This window comes from Anopheles coustani, chromosome 3, assembly GCF_943734705.1.
Source record: "Anopheles coustani chromosome 3, idAnoCousDA_361_x.2, whole genome shotgun sequence".
Lineage (NCBI taxonomy): Eukaryota > Metazoa > Arthropoda > Insecta > Diptera > Culicidae > Anopheles > Anopheles coustani.
Genome location: NC_071288.1, coordinates 62,047,219 through 62,071,378, shown reverse-complemented (window position 1 = coordinate 62,071,378; position 24,160 = coordinate 62,047,219). Strand labels below are relative to the sequence as shown.

General features: G+C 42.9%; 1 protein-coding gene across 2 annotated transcripts in view; it reads right to left on the bottom strand.

Annotated features, from left to right (window-relative positions):
• The window catches only part of LOC131261491 (calmodulin), a 34,105-nt gene that overhangs the window by 4,168 nt on the left and 5,777 nt on the right, over positions 1 to 24,160 (bottom strand). For both annotated transcript variants that reach the window (XR_009178181.1, XM_058263539.1), the window contains 2 exons: positions 20,432 to 20,606; positions 4,489 to 4,731 (listed from right to left, as the gene is read on the bottom strand). Coding sequence is in view for 1 of the 2 variants with exons in the window: in XM_058263539.1 (XP_058119522.1) it covers positions 4,489 to 4,731; positions 20,432 to 20,606 (418 nt within the window). In the remaining variant the exon portion in view is untranslated. The remainder of the gene's footprint in view (positions 1 to 4,488; positions 4,732 to 20,431; positions 20,607 to 24,160) is intronic.

Genomic DNA, 24,160 nt, shown 5'->3' with positions numbered 1-24,160 from the left:
CACAGTCCTGCCAAGTTGAGAAAATGACTCAAAAAATTGTCACACTGTTTTTTTTACATTTTTGTATAGGTTTTGGTCTAGAACTCAAGAAAAAAATTATATTTTTCTAAAAAATTTGGGATTTTATTGTTTAAATGATGTCAGTTCATAGGCAGTTTGTATATGTTATTTATGATTATGATCAGCAATAATTTTCTGATAATAAGTAAAAAATTATTTCAATTGCGTCAATTAGTGTCAAACATATGAGTAAAAGTTTATAAACACGCGAGAACATGTTTTCGAAGCAGGTACACTCGAAATAAACGACGCGCAACGAAAGTAGAAACAAAATATGCGACAAAAAATTACCCCAGCCAGGCTCGAGCCGGGCAAAACTGTGAAGGGGTTAACGGAACAGAAAAAATATCATGTTAAGTAAAATAAATAAATTTTGTATTGTAGCACTTGTGTAGAAGTAAAACGTGCCCTTATATGGTTGGCTGGAAAGCATTTTAAAAATTGCCGTCGTTGGCTGCAATTCTTTTAGTTAATATACAGACGATATGAGGCGGCAATATTAATATGAAACTACTTCATAGTTTCTTACTCCGTTCGGCATCGGATTTTCGTGTCCCCAAAATCCGGTTGCCAGCAGACAAACGCAAAATGTTATTCAAATATTTATATCTGAACACCATCGTCAAATAACCGCAGCATTATCTTTATGGTACCGTTGTTTATTCGCGATGACTTACGGGAAGTTTTCTTTTTATCTATTGATTGCAGAGCCCTCCCGCTGCTAGCACGGTATTGTACACACAGCGTACGTCACCATTTGCTTTAGTAGACTCCGAATTGAGGCCCTCGTATGCATGAGCAAGAGAAGAGGCGGTTAACAACGCGATGTTATCCCACAGGTTTCCCGTAACTGACGGGTATGCACTGGACCATTTTTATCACAAATTTAACGAAAGGCAGAAGCTCCGATGAAGCGATCGTCACCTAGATTGCTTTGCATGCAGATTGCGGTAGGACATATACAAAAGAAGACCATACATGGAAGGAGTTGGTGTAGGCTGCCCCACCACATGACCATGTAAACAAAATAAACCCAGCATAAAAAAAACCTCTACAGCGCCGTCGTCGTTGCCGGCAGCCTAAACGGCGTCTAGTCTAACCCTGTATGGTTTACTGTTTTGCGCAAATTAGACACACCGGTTTGAGCCAATGGAGCACCAGTTCTACCCCGACGATGTCGCGATGGTTCTACCGGTCGTGTGTTTTCCGCTTCAGCCATACTAACAAGACTATTTGTACGAGATTTGGGATCGTAAACAAATCGTAAGACGGAAGTAAGCGCCGCTCTGAGACGCAGTATGTGCGCTTCGGCTTACGTAATAATTATCTCCCGGTTGGCGACCAACCGATCCAGGACCAACCAGAACTGCATCCATAATCTCTGCAACTTCCTCCTTCGATACATATTTTGGCTGGCTCAGCGTTAGGTCGAGAATACCGCAGGCGAAACGGTAATTAATCTTCTAACGTTGCGGATAGAGGAATAGTAGTTTATTTATTCATGTTGCGGTCATCTGTCGGCACGATTCTAAATTTTTCTTTGCATCCAGAGTTTGCGTGAAAGTGCAATGCAAAAACTGCAATCAACATCGCTGGTGAGTGAAATTATAACGTGCACATGTGACGATCACAGCTTTCGCGTTTGGTATATCTCAACCTAAACAAACAAATAAATTAAACTCTCAGCCGCAAACTGGTTCGTAACCTATTTAGAAGGAACTTAAAATCGTTGTCATTCGTAGCGTAGTCCACCCATCGTTGGGAACAAACAACAGCTCCACACCACCAACCAGCCAAACACGGATCATCCCGTGATTTGGTTACAAAAATATCCACCCATCTCGTGATTAACACACCATCGTGATTGTTTGCAGGCAGCAATGTTCAATGAAACCGCAACAAAACGGTGACATCACAGTCCAAAAGGTGGAAAAGAGAGAGGATTGTCAACGATCGAAGATTTCTTCGACTCATCAGCGCATTACACCGAAGTGTAATCGGGTGTGTTCATCGTAGTGTAGCGAAAACAACGATCACCGGATCATTCGCGTGACGTTTTCATCACCAATACACCGCACAAAACCCCATTCGGTAGTGTCTTCCGCTGAAAAACAAAGTTACCTAGTGTGATAGTACTAGTTTTCAGAACAAGCAACACCCTTAATAAAGTACCCCCACGTCGTGTGTGGTCACGCGATCGCTAGATCTTAGCAATGCATGACTAAACATCAAGTAGACATCTGTTTTATACGGGGCCTTGGTCATAGTTCGGGAAGCTGTCGATGTCGTTTGATCGATAGCACGATGTGTATTTGTTTGCTACTAACCATTTCTATTCACTAGTAAGTTCTGGATGAAGGCATGCTTTAAATCACCAAAGCGGCTGTCAAACAGTGGTACATTCTCGTGTAAAACGAGTAACAACACTGCAATGCGGGGGTGGTGAATGCAATCACCTTTCTGTTCTTCCTTTTCATGATCGTCGTGAGTTATTGCTTAGTGTTTACGGGTGCCGATTACGAAACGAATTTATGGGTTCGCATGTTACCACTCTACATGTTTCTCGGCAAACATGAAAACTTTGAGGAACATCCCACATGCTATATATTTTGCAAACGCCATGCCATTATTTCCCCCATGATTATGCTCCTCCTCCTACTCTTGTCTAGGTGCGATGCCGATCTGCTTGAAGTAGAAGACTAACAACACTACCGAAGTGGAGTTACTTCTCTACTAATCACCTTTCATATACTCGTATTTGGTGGAAGACCGACCTTCTTCAAAAGCCACACATCTTGCCCTCCAAGCAAACGACGTGTGGCGCTTTCCCTACCATCTTATCGCGTGGCGTGGCTGCTGTCTTGCACGAGGATGATTTGCGGCCGCTTTTCTTTCCATTCGTGCCTATCGCAACAGTCGCTAAAGATTGCATGCAGCACGCAAACCCCTAGCCGAGCGCAATTCATCAATCTAAAATACTAGCGCCTCCACCAACAAAAGCATCATATTCAGGCCGTCTTCGTTGCTGCCAGCCGGAGCTTACGATGAAGTACCAACCACCGCCCATTATGATCCTGACACGAGTCGATAATGTGTAGTAGTGTGCAGAACACACGACCCCAACTGGATGTAGGTTTGAAGAATGCTTTTCATGATCTTGATGACATTCTACAGCCGAATGGTATATGGGGCGACTCCACTTGCAGATGACAGACGTGATGCGGCCATCGGGCGGGACAAACTTTTCTTTACTCGTTCGCATACCGCAAGCACCATGCTTAGGACAGCATAACTTTATTCTTCCGCTCAGTTTACGCCCTCTGCGCTGACCATGCCCAGGAGGACAACCAGGGAGGACACACACAGGGCCCGGAAAGGACCTTTCATCCTAAAACAGTTATTCGGCTTGCAGAACACCCACACATACACACTTTCTCTCACTCTCTCTCTCTTCGGCGTATACATTTTCTTTTGAAGTTTAATCCACTCTAGAAACGCCAGTACCTCAGCATGGTGGGTGGTTGGTGTAAGTGGGACTATATATGGTATGCGCGAACAATTGTAAACTTCAAAGCGAGATGTATGCAAAGCTGACTGGCTGGTGCAAAGGCTCGAAGGCGTGAGGCGTATGTTTGCGTTTTAACAGTGACTACTGCTCACAACGGGAGCTGCTTGAAAAGACCAGAGCCCGAGTCAACAAATGATAGAAATGCGACTTTCAGCCGTCATAACGAACGGTGAGCGAGATTCAAGGAAGGTGGCGGCTGCAGAGCCACGCGATGAGTTTCATCAACTCGTATCACCCAAAAGCTCTTGGTGGATGGTGCGCTACCGACAAGCCCGTTCTTTTTTCATTTGTGCCTTTTTCATTCTTCGATCGAAAGAGCTCTTTTTTCGCGAAAAAAAAGTGATGGTTCTTCAAACTTGATTCTGGCCTTACCCCATAAGAGAGCAGACATAATGGGTCGGGAATTTCAATCAAACATCCCTTCTAGCCTGGTATGTCATCCGCAAGTAAGCGCGGAGTCATGGACGCAAAACCTGAACCACGACCCTGACAAGCTCAAGTGCTGACGCGCAGTACTCCTCACCGCGCACTCCTCCGCGTCGCGCGGTCATCCATAGGCAATAGGGAATCGGTAACAAGGATACTGCTGTACCGTGAAGGTACGCTTCGTTCTTTTCGTTTTTTGGTCCTCTATCGATCAAACACGGATTCGATAGCTTTGGCCCACACGAAAAACAAAAAAGCCGATATTGTTGTTACGTGGTTTCTTTCGCGTTCTGCTAAATGAAGTGTATACACTTCTTGGCCGGGGACATTTTCTGCGGGTAAAAAGAAGGCAACCTTCTTCGCCCCGGAAAATTTCCTGCCATGCAATTATAATCAGCAACTGGATATCGTCGGTCACCGTCGGTTACACGTACCTTCATAATTAACCTGGCCATCGCCATCTATATCGGCTTCACGGATCATCTCGTCGACTTCCTCGTCTGTTAGCTTTTCGCCGAGATTAGTCATGACGTGGCGCAGCTCAGCTGCTGAAATAAAACCGTTGCCGTCCTTATCGAAGACTCGGAATGCCTCCCGGATTTCTTCTTCGCTATCCGTGTCCTTCATTTTTCGAGCCATCATTGTGAGGAACTCGGGGAAATCGATCGTGCCGTTGCCTGCGAGGGAGAAATGGAGCGAATAAAAAGAAAATATTATATGATATGGTACGAGGTAGCATTTTATTTTTTGTTTTTGGGAAGGGATAACATATTTCCTGACGATGGATAATGATGCAAAAAAAGCAGGATGATACACAACACCATCGAGAAGGATTATGAAACCACCATTATTTTGTTAAATGAATACACCTACCCATTCTTTAAGAGATTTATTTTTTAATTGGTACCTCCTTTTATCGATTATATTTTCCCTTTTAGAAAAGATTTTTTCCGTTTTAAAAGAATCCCTACGGACGGCTTTGACTATAATAAAAAAGGAATATAGAAATTGAACCCATCTTATCCTCGTCGTGGTGGAATATGCCGTTCTATTTTTTTTTTCTATAAAGATACGGAAATATCACATAATCGCATACACTTCGTTCATTACCTTCAAAAACAAAGAAATGTATAAACTGTAATAAAAACAAGGAAAAACGAACTCTGTGCAGAATGATTGCTGTATCCCTGTTCCATTGTGGAAAGCAATCGGTTTGCTTGCTCCCGAAAGCGGGCAGCATTTATATGAGAATGTTTTCGACTCAATGGAATTTTGAGAAATTCATTAATTTTCATCATTCACGGAAAACAACAAAAAGCCATTGCAAACGAAAAGCGTTTGCCGGCCTACCGGAGGAAAAGAATGTTTATTTTGTGTTTCGAAGCAAGTTTACCCGCTTTTCTATAGGCTGTTGAAAGAAGGCTCTTGGTTGGGTACGCATTTCGCCACAAGACCACAAATAACACGCCTCGGCCCCTTCTACACCGGAGGGCACACACGCGCTCTTTGAATGCTAAAGGATCCACCATCCCAAAGGATCCATTTTTCCGAGTGCCACGGGAATTGCGCTTACCACCCATCCCCTTTCCCGATTGTTGGGTAAAAGGAAGTAAAGAAGGGAACTGTAAGCTACTTCATGGCGGCCTGCTCACATGTTTACTTCCCTCGAAGGTCTTAAGCCCGGCTATAGCAGCCGGAGAGGGGGAGGGGGGGGGGGGGGGGGGGGTGTAGCTTTTCACAGGCTTATTGAATATGTTATAGCTTCTCCCTACACCCGGGGACTGAAAGCATTAAATCTGCCAACGCAACGTACGCGGGAGAGTGGGTAACGAAACAAAGCCAGTTAGAGTACGCAGCGAACGATAACTAGCAACATATTTCCCACTACAGTATTTATTTGTTATTTTACTTGTAGGACCGAAATCGATATTCATAACAGCTTCTTTGTGGCCTCCATCGTCTGCACCTGCCAAACCAGGACGTTGTTCAGTGTTTCAACACAACCGGCGCGATTTCCCGTAGCCTCACCGAAAAGCAAGTCTCCCGCACGTTGTTCCCCTCCTGCACTCCAGGCTTATACTCGTCGAAACGCGATGGGGAAAACCTACAATTCCTTGCTGCTTTGCCGTGCTGGTCGGTCTTCCACGCGGGAACGATCATCAATTCCGCCCGACACCCTAGGCGTTTTCCATTTCAAATATTAATGAACAAACGGTAACGTGATTGAACCGTCGCGTAACACAAAACCAGCTCACTTTCGCTACCAACCCGCTATTACAACCCTATCTATATTCTCAATAGATTCCGACAAACGTTGGGAACGATGAGGTGTGTCCTGTTGTAACCGTTCAATCCGATTTTCCCTTCGCCTCATGGATATTGTTGGATTTTCTTCTTTTTTGTCCCGTCCATTCGCAATTGTGAATACCATAAATCATTACTTAGGAAGATATAAGAATTTAAAATATTTTATGTTTATAATTGTATTCGATAACACAGTTTCTGATATTCTGTTAAGTTAGAAAAATATAACACACCAGCCGAGCATCCTTTGGTATAGGAAAATAAATTCAGGACAGAGACATAACAGTGCACAACATACTCAAAGGGAATGTAATTGTTTGACTTAGATCCTCTGGATGATTGTGGTTCACTCACCATCCAATCCATTTCCTGTGGCCCCGGGTGTGGTTTTCGCTTAAAAAGTGACCACACAATCGGAACGAACAGAATCTAATCAGATTTCTAATCTCTCTCCGAACTCTCGTCCGTGTTCGGTTTGCCAGAACACAAGCGAAACCGCAGCAATCACACCACTGAACGCCGCTAGAATCGACCCCTCGTTAACTCATGTCCCCCCTCCTCCGTGTTCCAACCGGGTTTGTGCAACCCGCATCCAAACCGTCCTTAGGTTGGGGGGGGGGGGGCAATGGCTTCGGGCCAAGGACAATTTCTAAGCTTTCGCGTTCGATGTGTTTTCGGAAAGCGAGCCCGTAAAAAAAGGTGGTCACTCCCCAAACGAACGAACGAGGCGTAAGCCCGAAACAGTCCCCATGCTCTTTTACACCAAACTTTACACCATTATCCGGCCCGCACCCTACGCTTGAAGGCACCCTCGTCCATCCACTGTTGGCTGAGTGTTGGTCCCAATCCCCAAACGAGGTCCACCACCAACCAGCCAAACGTTAACCATTGCCACCGGTTCCTTCACCCATCCCAGGAACTGTATTATTCCTAATAGTAGTAAAGCAAAAGCTTGCTTGCAAGTAAGAAGAGTACACACCACATAGAGGAGAGGAGTTGGAGCGAATGTCCTTCGATTCAAGAGGAACTGATTTTCTCATACAATCCATTATGTAGCTTTCCTTCCTCCTCCTTTGTTTCCACGCCACATTCCGAAGGCAATAAACAAGCCGCACGGAACTGAAGTTTTCCACAGTCGAGCGTCCGAGAAATTTTGGCCACCGCTGGTGGTAGTAGTAGTCAGTCAAAAAGAGTTGGGAAATTTGTTTGGCGCCTCGGGAAAGGGTGTGGAATGTTATGTCAAACTATCGTGATTACGAATAAGCTTTCAGTTGTATTTATGTATGGAAGCGAACAAATAAGAACGGAAGAAGAAAATACATTCGATACAAGCAAACACAAGGCTAAAACGAAGTGTGTTTCCTTTTGTGGTTACATTTTTCCACAGTCCTTATCATCGTGTGCTGATTCAAGGAGCTGATTGAAGGAAAGTTCAAATCATCAGCTTTCGGGCGGTGTTGAAATCGGGCTTGGCCACACAACACAAATGTCAAGTATCATCGAGGAGTGATCATAAAAAGTTTGTTTACTGCGACGATGGCCGAGGATAAAAAGAAAAGCAAAATATCCAACATCGATCCAAATTGCTCAAATAATATGTGGCCACTACGTGGTGGTCGTAAAAACCCACGATATTTTGGAGACAGTTACGCAAGATATGCCTTTTTTCTTGCCGAACGATACACACAGCGGCGTTGTCCTAGTAGTGCTCCAACGAATGTCAACGAAGTTGAGCAGAAAGACAAGATTCTTACACAATCCAAACGAAATACAAAAAAAAACAGATAACCATCGTCTCCATTTTGCGTACCGCAGCCCGTTCTGGGCAATAAATATTATCCTTTCGAGCAAATATATGGTAATCAGGTGCGGGAAAAGCAGATTTCGTATGAATATCTTCCCCGTCAGCACGAAGTAAAAGCGAAAGCAAGATGCAACCAAGGATATCCGCAATGAAGCACCATCAAATATATCATACACACACACATAGACGTAAATCCAAAACAAAACTTTCACGATTTACGAACGTGTCGTGAAAGGTAAAACTTTATTCAAATAACATCACCCAACAGACGTACCAAAAAAAAATGGAAACGGAATCAGTAGCGAGCGTGAAAAAATTTTTGCGTTATCCATTCGAGGCGAGTCTAGAGAAATGTTTGCTGGAAATGCTGTTTGATGGGAAGGGGATCTGATAAAAACGCCATAAGCAACTTTTTATATTCCACCACGGTGCCCAAAATCACCCCCTCGAGACGGCTGGGCTTTCATGAAGGATGATGTGGTATAAATCCTACACCATAAATTTCATCGCGATATCCATCCCGCCTTATATTTACTACCATCGATTATTTATGGGCATAATTCGGGCTACCTCTTTATATCACTATCCGAGAGTCGAGCATTGCAATCCGTTGCGAAAGGTGATAATAGTCAATATTTGTCAAGCAAAGGTTGACCATCACATTACAAGCTGCTTTGTTTTCTTTTTCTTGAATTATTTATGCTTTGCATTAGTGGAAATTCTGGAGCGCAATAGAGTGTTACCAGACAGCATAAAAGGCAGAAAATCAATAGCCGTACAGCACCAGCCGTAAGTCGTCGTAGACGTAAAGCAGGCGCACGAAAGAATTCGTCATGAGTTCAATATTGCTATCTAGATATAGAGCTCGCGTCCTACCTATGGCTGACATTTAGATATCACCTACACATAGGGAGTTAAAAAGTCATCGCTTTTCCTAAATGCTTTCGACATTGATTGGGAGTAGAAGGTCTCATTACGAACCAGACAATCATAAATCGAGAACACAATTGCGCAAATAGCAGAAAACGTAACAGCATATAGTTGATGTTCCATCGCTTGTTCGAAATGTCAAAGCGAGGTTTAACTCCGCAAACGCAATGAGATCAGAAAAACTTGGTCATGTCCTGTTACAAAATGACATAATATGAGTTTTGTAACAAGAAAAACTTTTTGTTAAATATATTACAATTGAAAATAAAAATCCGAAAAATGATTGATAATCTACTCTATAACACTCTATAACCCATGACTATAAAACTCCAAAACCAGCTGATGCAATTAACTACATCTTACACCCGAAAGGAAGCAATGTGTGATGACTTCATAAAAACTAAGAAAAACCTGGAAAAGTTTAACCAACCGACGGTTTTACGTAATGATGTGCGTACTGAGTAGGAATGTGTGATTGAGTTGAATCTTACTATTGAATGATTGATTTAAATCTTAACGGATAGTTGTTGTTACTCCTTTTTTATTTGAATCCTTCAAAGGATTCGAATCCCAAAAGAGTGAATGAGTGAGTAAAAGAGTTGTTTGCCGTCATAGAGATTTGAATCCCAAAGCGAGTATAACTGTTCATCTCCACATAGCGCACTCTCCTCTGACAAACTGACAAACTCGGTTCCCGCAACAGACGGGAAACTCGTAGGAAACTGGTAGGAAACTCTTGACAGCACTTGCAAATTTGCTCAGTTTGGGATTTGACTCTCTCTGGCGATTAGTAACCCTTTTACTCACTCATTCATTAATTTGGGAATCGAGAATCCCTGTCAAAGATTTAAATCTCAGCAACGACTAATAATTCATTTTACACGTTTCAAATTACAAAAGAGTGATTTACGGATTCAAACCCTCGTGATGATTGTTCACTCTGATTCAAATCTTTGAAAAGAGTTGTTATTCTCATCACTAGTTTGACGTACCCTACAATCGGAGGTATCATAATCACTCGTCAAAGATAACGGCAAACAGATGAGCGCGGAAGGTTTGTTGACACCACTAAACCACAAGCGCTACCTTGAACTTGCATTGACGCAAACGGCATTGGCTTACACAGGTAAACGAAAACAGATCAGAAAACTGCCTCCACGTCACCAAATCAAACGATCACGAACTGGATATTTTCCGGAGGCATAATGTTATGTCGAATACTATACAAATAGTATGAGTCAGCTTGAATAGATGATAACGACACGCTTGGAATGTATAACATAACATGTCTAATATTATTAAATGAACATTTCATATTGATACGACGAAAGTACAATTCATCATTTGTTCAATTAAATATATTTTCTTACTAACTTAGTATCTTTTATCGTTATTTGATCAAGATTTACGTCAGCATTTTGACAATGGAGAACGAACTATGGCAAAGAGTACAAACCAATCTGGCACTCGTCCAGAAAATTTGCTTTCAGTGTTTTCGCATGTCAGCCTTTCTGCTATCAGCGAACAATCATCAAATCATGGTTAGTGTCAGGCGTCACCACCAAGATGAAGAGTACGCGATATTTACAATCGCACACACATTTCTCTTCCTCCATTGCTAAAAATGCTCGGGGCAAAACAACAAACGACAGAAACCGACAACTCATCTTTTACTCATTTTTCTGATGCTTTTCTTTTAGCGAATAAAAAACACACTCGATAAGGATACTTCAAAACCAATAGAATTAGATCCTGGGCCCAATACGGCTAAAATGTCGTCAATGAGACAAGGCTGACTACAGGCAAGTCGAAGTGACGGTGTCAGCAGCCAGGCATCCCCCCCATTATTGGCATTGCTTTTTTCGCCGATAATTTATGATTCTACTTGGGTTGAACATGATTTTTCTGATTACAATCAGTAGAAAACTAAAAAAATACTGAGCCACTCGAAGCCAAAAGCAGGCCTTTCTTGAGAATTATTTTTCTCGGCCTTGGAAAGCGTACCGGTTGGCTGACGGTTGGCTCTTTCTTGTGTTGAAATATATTCAAACTCGATTAAGCGGAGGGATTTGGTTTGTCATCCTTCTTTTATTTTTCAAAAAAGTACCTACTTCTTTTTAAACATCCTTTCGCAGATGGATGTTAGGTCCAGTCATCATCTAGCATTAGGTTAAATTTTTTGCGCAGATTAATTTGCCATAACTCAAATTAACATCATTCTTCGGGTAGGATTTTCATTACGTTAACACACAAACATCAGACACCGGGAGAAAAGTGTTTTTTTCGGTGTAACTTCAAGCCTCGTTCAGGTCGTTTATCCGATAAAATTTATTGCGTCTATGATACACAATTCGTTCGGATTATGCTCGACATCAGGTTTTCCATCCTTTTTCACCCGTCGACATCCGTTAGCCGTGCGTGTCAAATTACGGTGTTACGTAAGCGTGGAAAGCACAGAGCAGGGTCACACGTCCCATTCGTTACTCCTGAGGTCACAACATCCGTCCGTGGTCATGGGGATCTAGTAGTCCTGATCTCACCAGGCGTATCGTAACGGGGCGCCAACGGGCACATTTCGCTCTCAACGAAAATGTAACTTAACGCCTATCGGCTGCCACGAACATATAGTACACGCAGGCAAGGCTAGACCGCCTTCGCAAAGACGGAAGTGACAGGCAGACGAAGGTCTAGGCACCGCCACCGGATAGGATTATTGTGGAACGTGACCCGCATGCAGCAACGACCACACACGACGAAAACGTCGTCCTGCGCAGACAACGTGCTGTGGTACAGACACGGACTATCAGCAACAACGACATTCGAAATGCCCAGACACGCCGGGTGACCCCCCGGAGGAGAAAAGATTGTGGTCACCAAAGGACATGTTATTGGTGGTGGTACCAGGTTACAGCCGCATCGACTCACAAAAATACCCGAGAGTACACGACATTTCCTCGAGCTGCTTGCCTGCCTGCTTCCCTTTACTCATCCGCCGGGCCTTATCGCAAACACGTTCCGGACAACCTGATTTTTCCATTGCGTGGTGGTTGGTTTCGTAATGGCCGTCGTTTTCTTCCCGAGTGTCAAAGGTTGTTCATAATTGTCTCCGTGGTTGTGGTAGATAGTGTGGGGGACGGGGGGACGGAGGAAAGGATAAAGATGCCAAGTCATTGTAAATATACACGCCTCCTACATGCCGCCGCCTGTCGCTTTCCTTCCGAATGTTGTTGTATGAAGTATTGTCAGCCTTTTATACTGCGGGGTTCAAAGGATTGGCGAACCATGTCTATCGAGGAGATCCTACGATTGAGCACATTCCTAATTTATTTTTGCTTCTCCTTTTCACACTCACCATTCCACTGAGTAGGATCTTTTTTCACTACAATGAATGTTGGGGTTGGATCATTAGTTTAGGAAAATTACATCTAGGCTTTGGATTATAATTAAAATTGTGCTTTGCGGAATTGCGCCGAGTAAAACAAAAAAAAATCTAACGTTCGTCCCTGACACGCAACTGCGTAGTTTCATTCCATGTTCCTGCCTTGCATTCCAGATTAAAAACTGTTTAATAAGCAGGATATATCGTCGACGTACAGCAAGCGCTTTGAAAGAACAAGTCATAATTTACATTTTAAATGGATACTTCTCTAGCACCACTACCACCATGCGATAAACCAATAATGAAATTCCCGTTCTGCCCCCGTCAGAACCAAGGATCGTGAGTCGGGGACTCACCATTCGCATTGTACCACCACTTTGGAGAAAGTTCTAGCACGGCAGAGTGCACAAAAAGCATTGAATCGCGCTCAACAGTTAGAAAGAAAAAAAATGGGAAGGACCTAAATAAAACAACTTATAACATCATAACGAGCTTTCTTACCATTATTTCAAACTACACCTTAAAGCGGACCCATTTCGTCGTAATTACGACGAGGGACTCATTTTCTTCAACTAATTGCCGCACATTTCCTTCTCTGTCGAATGCATATTCATTATTTTTTAACTGTTGACTCGCGGTCTGTTATGCTCCTTTTAATTTCTATTCCCGTATTTTTTACAGCACTACAGGTTTGTTAGGAACGTTTGAGTATTTCCTTGTTGTACTACTACTTTGTAGTTTACGCAAGTGTGAAAAATTTCTTTTTTAAACAAAGCTGCCATCCCCGGCTGATTGACGCTTTGACATGGTAAAATGGAAGCGAAAACCAAATGCCGATAAAGCTGCCTGATGCCAATATCAGGCTAAAAAAAAAACTTTCGGGGCAACAAATTGCCGTACGTGAGAGGCGGACGAAACTAACATTCAACGAACTGTGACAACGTTTGCTTCTCGTCGCTCTCATCGTCAAGATCTTCCTATTTTTCACGTGATGTCCTTTGAGGACATGGAATGGTGATTTGAACGTTTAATCTATTCTTTGTTGTCCCATGATATTCCTCGTTCTCTTGTTTTCATATTACGTACCTCTTCTTTTTTTTAAAACGATAAACAGGAAAAAGGCAACTTCTTCGCCACAAACACATTGACAGCTCCCCAGGGCTTGCACCGAGAGGAAGACAAATCGACTTTCCGAAATTGAAAGGCACCGTTCCGAACTACATTTATGGGTTTGGCCATTAAGGGAAGTGAGCAAATGGTTAGTTCGTAAGTGGCGTATATACCGACCAAGTACCTTCTGACAAATTTGTCCTAGGGAAAGGTAAAAGTGGGGGAAAAATCAATAGACTCCCATTTTTCATGACAGCAGAGCATTGCGATAAACAGATAAGCGACGTTTGCTGCATGACACAAACGCCGGTGATGGCGCTCTATGGGGACACGAACAGCAACGTCATCTGGACACGGGTTTCACAAGAAATCCTTTTACCTAGCGCATATTCCGGTGACTGAACCGATCTACAAGAGTTCGAGAGACTGTTTCAAAACTCATTAACTGCTGTACATCGTACAGAAACATAAAAACTCCACCAACAACGGTCAATTCTTTCGACCAACAAGGACGCAAAGTATGCCCAAAGAAGATATTGAAAGAACTATTATGTGGTTAGGCATTTTCTTGGGCCACAGAACCGTCCCCTACATTTTCGAGTCCCTCGCACCGGGTGGCGGTGTGGCTTGGGGTACAAATTTCGTCGTTTTTATCGACCTAAACAACTATCGCTTCGCTTCGAGTGGCGAAGCAACGATGTTGGTGTGGTGATGATGGTATGGTGGAGAGTTGCTGGCGACGATGCACACCACAACAACAGCCAAACTTCCAGCCTAGAGGTTGACCATGGCTGGTTGTGGGTCGTCGACAAACGGAAACAAGGTCCCTTTTGTCATACCCCACTCAGGGGTGTAGCAACGAAGCGAAACGAAATTCAGCTGCGAAATGAGGCCACAGCCCGATCAGAATTGGATCGCCATGGAGCAACACGAATGACGTCATCTTTCCCCCTCGCTGCCCTGCCCTGCCACTTGCAGCGACACTGAGCCCCCCAGGGAAAGGGTACGGAATTCTTGGGAATAATTATTCATCTGTATGAGATCGGTTTGACGAAGAAAATTATTGCCCGTGTGCCTATTTTATAGACCTCTCCAAGTCGTTCATATTTTGTACAACGCTTGAATCCTTTGTACATCCTCATTCAAAACTATTGCTCATTTAGTAAACACGTTCAACAATTCTTCAGCGTTTATCTACTACATATTTTAGCTTTTTTTATGTATGGAGTTCTGTGTACACTAAAAACTCGATCAATACTGAACCGTCGCTTCTGAAACTTTTCACACATTAAGTTTAAGCACTGCAGATGTTGTTGAAGGTTTGTTTGATCATTAATTTTTGATAAAATCATCTAAATTTTACAGTTTAAACTCAGTTTTATACATCACGGGGAAATTGATGAAATATCAAACATTTTAAATATGTCGTTATTGTAACTATTACATTCAAACATATCTTTCAAGTATTAGTTAAAACCATAATACTTTTCTCAATCCCTTCGTCACCGAGCAACGCCGGGGCGTCAAGCTAGTTAGGAAACATAAACCAAAGGCCCGATGGAGGCGCCCGGTGGCTCACGTAATGTGAACACAACTGCCCTTTCTTTTGCCAAAAAAAATGGAGCACCAAAAGGATTTGTGCTGTTTTTAACAAACACAGCACGGACTAATATGTTTTAATGTCCAGGAAACGATTGTCGTGCAGCACAACAAAGGAAGTACATATCAACAAAAAGACATTTTCCATACACATCGAGGGAGTAGGCAGGTCGGTCGTCTCCTTTTTTAGACACAAGGACTAAAGCGGGATTAATAAAAAAAACAGGGGAGGAAAAAATAAACTACCCACCATTAAAACGCGTTCTGGTGCGGCTTTCATTTTGCTTTGCTTTTTTTTACGTCGCTTGTCTTAGGAACCGCCACCACCCGGGGAACCGCGACACCGTTGTAGCGTCAAGCCTTCGACGTCATTTGTTAATCGAACGAACGTGCTTCATACATCCAATTCCATCTCGTTTTGTACTGGCACCCGCCGAAAGTGGTCGAAAGCGAGGGTGCCACCGAAGTCGAAATGGGAATCGTGCGCAGAGGCGGGTCGTCGGCAAAGAGTCAGAGCTGTTTGTTTTCTCTATCCTGTCCTACTTCTTGTTCCCAGTGAGTGGCGCCGCGGTGCATGCAGCAACTTTGTGTGCGTTATTGCGCAGAAGAACACAACCTCACGGGCTCCTCAATGCTCAGCGTGAGTTTGGTTGTTGCTGCTGCTGCTGGTTTCCCAGTCCTGGGAATGCTGTGAACGGCATCCATTGGAGCGATGACACCATCTCATCATGGACTTTCAGACACAGGACTAGGATCGGTAGGATAGCACGAGATAGCTAACAACGTTTTTTCCTTGTGGATAACACAAGGTATCGTTTTACGTTGGGAAACATTCAGGAGTTGTCTTTCCAGCCAGCAACATAGTCCCAACAGGAAGACCTCGTTTGCGCTTTCGTTCGAGCAAACTGTTGATGAAGCAAAATCAGTTACTTTTTTATGTGTTACGAGTCGTACCGCACAGTGTGAGTAAATTGTGAACCCACTGTGAACGGAAGCCCAAATGCTGAAGCCTGCCAACTAATAACACAAAACAACCAAAAAGCACAGCAACACACTCTCACAGCCAGCATAGAACCACTATGGATGGTTGGTGGTTGTAGTGATTTGTTCGAGTCGAGTACTACCCCCGGGGGGCTATCTCTGGAAGTTTCTACCACCATGAGGCTCTGTCTGCAGGTGGGCGTGCGCACAATACTTCCTCGATTGCGGTGGTGCTGTATCGGTGTGTATGTTCTGCTGACTGCTGCTGCTTTTGCTACTGCTATTGCTACTGCTACTGCTACCGGATACCTGTATACGACGAGCAGCACTGGGCAAGGCGATCGATATCTGCTACCACTCTCCGCTTTCTCCTACTCCTGTGTCCACCCACGTTTACCCAACTCATAATCTCTCGGAAAGGACACACTGTTGCTTCGCAGTAGTATTATCGTATCTCTGTACCAACCATATTCTAATGGAATCTCGTTTGACCCATCTATTTCCACTTCGCTTCTTGCCCGTCTTTCTAAGTTATGTAATTTAGCATCGGAAAACATTGGCAAAGAAACGCAATCGATGCATCAATTATTCATTATTGCATTTTCAATTTGCTAGAAAGAAAATTGTTCAAAGATTTGCATTTTACTGGATTGCGCGATGCATAAATAAAATGGCCATTTGTTCATCGTATGTTGGGGTGCCGACAATGGCACGTTACGCTGGCAGCAGCAAAAAAGCTGATAACGGTTGGGTGGATTAACAACGAAGCCAAACGTGACACACCTACATGGTCACACACATATTGTGAGAAGGATTCGCACGTGTGGGTACAAAACATGGGGGGAACGAGAGACAGAGAAAGAGAGAAAGTGGCAGAGAGAATTTGCATACACATGTGTGGCAGAGGCCCAGCCAGCACCGAACTAGGGCGGTGGCTTTAACCCGTTTTTCCAATGGCAAACAGGGCAGAGAGGTGCACATTACCAGGTGGTGCTCAAAAAATAAACGAAAATTCACTTCACTCGCCGCCATCGTCACAAAAATCCATCATTGAACCAACGATAATAACGACGATGATGCATACAAAACACATGACCAAGAAGAAATAAATGCTAGTACTGTGCTTGCAGGAGTGTTTTATTTTCTCGTTTTTTTCGTTTGCGTGTGTACCACCACTTTTGGAGTTTTGCCACATAATGCTTTGCCCCAAAGGAAAAATATTACGCCTCGAAAAACAACATTCCAGAAACGCAAAGTCACTGCAGTAGCAAAAGGCAATGATTATTGCGCGCTAAGAAAAAAGATGATTCAATTCATCCTATTCTTATAATACTGACATCACTACTGTTAGCATCGATATCATACAAAGCGATACCTGTTCTATTTTATCACAACATAATATAAGCCAAAAGCTGGGGTTTTTTGATCTTTTTTGTGGACTCTACCACGAATCGGTGCGCGAATTTCTTCTTCGAGATAAACACGTTTCAAAAGGTTTAATTCAACTAGTAGTACAAAAAAGAAGGGAATAAAAATGTCCTGTCCAAAATATCAATCATCCAAGATACTCATCCATAAATAAGGACTTTGTTCAAAAAACAACGACAGTGTTGAACCCCACTTAATATAGAAATGGCTCCAGTATTACCATCTTTTACCAGCGGCGATAAATCTCACATACACACACACGCACACAAGTGTTACATTTTCTGTTCCCATAGAACGTGATGAAAGAGGCTTCTTACGGGACGAAGACCCCGGCTGCTACCTCCCTCGCGGTTCGGTGGTACCCCTTTTCCCTGCCGGGTCTGGTAAACCCGAGCCGAGAATAATGATATCCTCATTAAGATATGAACTGGAGGCAATTATCTCTAAAACGTAACCTCTTTTATCTTCGTCCATGACATAGGGTCAAGGGGTTTTCCGTGCAAATTTCCCCCGTTCGCCTACCCCCGCTGGGTTGGACACTCTCTCTCGCTTATTTTATCTCGCTGCCCGAATCAGTATTTATGCCCGAAGAAATAATGTTATCCCTAATGACCGGAGGCGCCATCCATTTTCGCATTCGAAACCATTAATTTTATTGGAACCGGGTGGCAGCGATAGGTAACGATAGTAAATCTGCGACCGGTCCCCCTTACCCCCTCCTTTTGCCACCATGAGGGATAGGCTTAATTTATAACGTGCTACCTGACCGACGGTTGGTTACTTATGGCTGGTTCGGAATTCATCTTGTTTGTTTTCTCACAAATTTCATCCTGTACAAACATTACAAAAGTCACACGTTGCTTCGTTCAAAGGAAACTTTTGTGTGCCAGATATCTAGTATCCATGTATTTCACGTGTTTTTCGGTACGATTTCCCTGAAGAGCTAACTAAAAAAAAAAAAAAAAATGCCACATACTTCGACCCAAAATGCGATCAAAAACTGTATAATTCATTATGTTAAAAAACGGACGATTTCCCTCGGGTAAAGGATAAAATGGTAATGATGCTGTTAACCCCATCCTTACTACGCCCATTCGTTGCCCTTTGCGATGACGTGGGACACACACACGCACGCACGCTCTCACTTTGACACAGGTCCTCTCTACCAGGATATGAAAGCGCTTCCGTGCGACAAATAGTTTCCTCACCCAAATTCAGCCCACTGCTACAGCAGGATGATCTAATTTCTCCGCACCTCTTACACAACACAGGGTAGCCGCCACCCTAGATAGCTCAGGGAAAATTTGTTTGTATTCGCACCAAGGACATTCGCAACTGTGCTTCATTTCAGAGCAATTCTGTTAATAGCATCCTTGTGTCACGCCCATACCCTAAACCGAGGGAACCTTGAACTCAACATGGAAAAAAGCAACACTACTCATAGCCTACCGGGATACCAGAATGTGTGTCTTGAGAACCCGATTGTATTTTCTCCGAACAGGAATCACTAGAATTGACATTGAGCAGGGACACGAGTAGAAAAATTAAAAAAAAAACACATTACAGTTCCCCCATTGTCAGCAGCAAATGAGCATTACCGTTTAAACAAGTAAAGATCCTGTAGTTACAGCAATAAGCCAAAGTCCCTCGCGCAACCCATTTTTCCAAAATGACCCACGGCACGAACGTTCATTTCCGAAAATGGATTTCTTCCTCGCCACCTTCCAAATTATCGAAGGTCACAATCAACCATCAACCCCTCATGGTAATCATGTTCCTCCAGAAAGGGAGCATTACAGTACACATTTTATAGCAAAATAGATTTGTGCGCCATAGCCCAGAAAAAAAAAAAAACAATACATATTTCCTTGGAAGATGATTAATGTTACGATGGCGTGTAAGGCACACAAAAGCAAGGAATCACCCTGGAGAAGGGTCTAATCAGAGTGAACGTCTTTTCTATTCCCATTTCCCATACTGTTCTTAAATGATTTGATTGATTTCTTATCAAAAGAATCGGGACCTTTTCAAATTGAAATCAGTGGAAAACAGTGTACACAAAACAACCACCCCAAAATATTTAGCATAAAGAGCCATTTCTTTGGCAAACACAATTGAGAAACGCTGGTAGAAACGCTTAAGATATGACAGCCCATGTTTTCTTTCTTCTTGCCATGGCTAAACCCTTCATTAAAATTATATTCAGCATTCCTAACAAAACTTCAATTCTTTTTGTTAAGAAATATATTTATTTTTACCCGCTTTGCATACCAAAAGAAGTGAGTCGGCATAGCAACCTGTCACTCATTAAAATTCTGCCAATCATTTTTGCTTTTGGTTCATTATCATTTTGATTTAGTGAAAATTAGCAGTGAAACAACCGGTGGGTGAAAAACTGAAATTTTAATATCGATACTTCATTCGAGCAGGGGATGTTGTGAATTTAATCTTAACGGGTTTCTTCTTCTTTGCTGGTAACCATATGGTGATACTTTAGATCCCGGTCGTGTTTCAAAAATGCTGCTTCAAATCCGAAACGTTGCCCAGTGCAACATTTTAACCACTAATCATATCAAGGGGACCAGAAAAATTGGCAACATTCATTAATTTTCAGCTGTTTACGTACGCGACATGTCACCAACTCATCGCCACACAGCAGGGCTGAGGAGTAATCGAACAACGTCGACGAAGTAAATCGGCGCGTGAATTTCCAGCGTGTCAGTAATGCCACACGAATGCAATCGCATCGAAATGGAATCCTCCTAATGACCCTAATTAAAGGAACCTCAGGTGGGGTCGGTTGGGAAGTGGCCAACGCCTGTCCGAAAAATAAAACACTTACCGTCCGCGTCGACTTCGTTGATCATGTCTTGCAGTTCTGCTTCTGTGGGGTTCTGGCCTAGCGATCGCATAACGGTGCCTAATTCCTTGGTCGTGATTGTGCCGTCACCGTCCTTATCGAAAAGCGAGAACGCTTCTTTGAACTCTGCGATTTGTTCTTCCGTCAGTTGATCGGCCTGGAAATGTAACGGGCAAGAAAGCATTAAAAATGCGTCATTTGATAATGAATTGGATGCTACACTATCAGAACTATATGAAGCTGTTAAGCAATAGATAATACATCCACTAATTGTAACCCAACTTACATCGTTTAAAACGACTCCTTCCTTACAATAAAATTAAAATCATTCCATTCCGGAAGTATGTAACATTTTGGCTACCACATGTAGTGCTTCTTCCAGGGCAATCATTCATGCTAAGTTAACACACGCTTGGCAGAATTTCTCCCGCCTGTTCCGCACTATGTAAGCAACATATCCTCAAATCGCTCAGCTTCCGCGTATTCGTGAACCTGTTTTCCTGCTCCTGCTGAGGTTGATTGATTGGAGCAAATTTATAACAGGTGCTGAAAAATCTTCTCTCACCTCTTTACAGACATTGACAGACACACACACGAGCGCGCGTTCCTGATCGATCTGGGCCAGAGCAGGGGTGCAGACACGTCCATGCCACAGCAGCTACCAATCAATCGTGACTAATGCGAGGCTCGTTTCCATTGGGGAAGAAGTTGGCCAGGAAGAATAGATATCAAACAATCCCCCGCTCCCTGTCATTCGTGGACAGGAAAAATCAACCACTCAAGCACCTGAAGTTTGCCTGAAGAGCGGACCAGCGAAGGAACGGGAGCTTATTATGGTATGGAAATCTATGCGCCGCCAGCATGGATATACTCTTCCGATTCACCATATCACCAAAGGCAGCGATTTACATTCTATAATAAATGTGTTGGAACCTTGACTCGGAAGACATTAGTTTACGCTCCAGCACACATTTTGCCTTTTTTCGACATATTTTCTCAAGCGCGCTCGGTTCGTGGTCAACATCGTGAGAATGGGATTGTGATGTTTTTCAGTCCATGTCAAAGCTAACATTCCCATGAGATATCTCGCGGGCGGCATATGCTGCCGTACGAAAGCCCCAACCAAATCTATTTCGAACCACCACCAACCACCGTCTCCATGGCCAACCGCTAATCCGGTGCGCGCACGCTTGCGTCTACGGAGGTAGCGGGGCGGAGGGCAATAAAATAATCATGCATCTTCGGAATCAGCTTTAACAAACGACATCATCCATCAAACAAACAACAACCACCAATCACCTCAATGCCATAATTTTCCCATCGTTGGGAAAATGGTCTTTCAGTTGGTTGGGTGTGTTTGTTTTGGAGTTCAAATAGAATAGATGGATGTAAACGCACGTGACGCCGGAACGCTGTGTACCATAAAAAGCAATCCCTGCCAGTCTTCACCGCCGTCGTCGACCCTGCTTCCTCAATTTTGGACATCTAAAAAGAAGTGCAAAGCGTCTTAGGCGGTGAAAGGAAACTCTAACTCGCAACGGGGGCATCTTCAACAAGTAGCAAAATGCCAACACGGCCATAAGGTGTGTACCGTTACCGGTGACAAGTTATTCGAGAATCATTAAACATTATTTATATGCATGCCATAGCGTGACCATCGAGGTACCCCATCATCATGCGCTACACCGTCGTGTATCGAAGGCTCTCATGGACCTGCCCCATCTTAACACTAGCGAGAGCCGAACACCGTTGCACGTACATTCAGACGTGAAATTTAATCAACACATACGAATCAGTTGCGCCACTTGCGAACGGCCATTAAGGTTAGCTCCGCGAGTCCGATGTTGATTCAAACGAGTGCGAAGATTTAATTGACCATTCCAATGAAGCAACAACATAAGGAGCAGCTATTTTTCAGCATCCTCCGTTTTACCATTCGTTCTTTTAGCCAAAAATGAATTGTAAGGTTTTTTTTTAAATAACGCATAACTTGATAATTAAAATCATTGCAGGTAACATGATCTTCATCTCTTAACGTAACGAGCCATGTGTCAACATCAACGGTACACTCAGCAAACAACCCAAAAGAAGCTAGGCTTAGAGACAAATAAAGAAAGGACAAAACCTCTAAGAAACTAAGAACGAGCTAAAAATCGTGTCATCGCCAGAACTGTATTATCAAGTACCTTATGGCAGCAGATGTATGAGTAATGATCGATCAGGCACCTCATCAACTTAAAACTGCATCTTTGTCAAAGTTGTTCAAGCTAACATCCTCCACTTTACTACTATCTGAAAGCTTATACCTAAGCTAAGCAGCACAGTAAGTAGGTGTCATGTTATCCAACGCAACCAACACCAACACGAGCTCGTGTTACGGAGGAATACCCGTTAGCATCACGATGTTCAAACTATGCCGTCATCGCTTGAAGATGAATCATTACATATGGGCGGCAGAAGAGGCGAGTCCAGTTGCAACATAATAGGGGTTATCATGAAATCGTCGTTTCGTTTTAGCGGTCGCTAAAGGTGCTCATTTGTTCATTTCAGTCGCTAAAAGTTCATTATAATGAACAAATGAGCACCCTTAGCGACGAATGAGCGCCTTTAGCGACCGCTAAAACGAAACGACGATTTCATGATAACCCCTAATAACGTATACTCTTGAACTTGAATAAAGTATAAGTCCATACGTACAGATGACTTGGATAGCTTATGGTGATGATAGGAGGGACAAATGAAGTTCCAAACAGACGAATTGAACTTAGACCACGCAAGAAATTAAGCTCTTCCAGCTGCGATCTATATAGACTACACGATTAATAGAGCTTTCTAAACTAATTCTTCCAAACTCAGTTTATGTGATAGAACATCCCTAGTGGTAATTAGTGGTGATGTTCCTTATGAATCTTTAGGCGAGGTTCATTCATATGAACCTTTCACCTAAGATTCATTCAGATTGGTTCATGAATCATTTGGGATTCGAATCTTCAAATGTTGATGAATCTTTCGAAACCCTTATGAATCTTCATGACACTTTGATTAATCTTTCACGAATTTTCAAGATTTTTTCATTGGCGTATATCATTCGACCAAAAACAAAAAAAGGGTCTTGCTAGCCATTTTTGGTCTTTAATTTTGTTTTTTTTTTTAAACATTAATGAATCTCTATTTAAAAGATACATGAATCTGATTCATCTGACACTCTTTTCTGATTAAATTTGTTCATACATTGTATACAACCGACGGTATTCTAAGGCTAAGCAAATACATTAGTTTTCAATATTACTATAACTTATAGGTTGCATTTTCTTTTACTTATGGGACAACAACCTTTTAGAACTAATGATAACTGGCTATCAAAAATGATAGCCATGGCAGTCAACGTGTTAAACAAACCAAAATATGCTATATCGATTGCAAATTTGTTGGCCCATGCTGCACCCTTACCAAGGCATTATAATGGATAATATATTTTACAAATCCGTTTTCCAATGGCAACAGGCCCAGTTATCAAACAGGTGTTCTCACTTCGGGTGATTCTAATCCAATTACAATTGGTCCGGAATACGATCTACGAATGAATTTCAGCGAGCTGATGGAAAGCATTAGCGCAGTCGACACTTATTGATAAAACTAACCTCACACGGAGTACTCCTAAATCAAGCCCAGAATGTTACAGAATGATTTATTTTATTTATATTACACGCA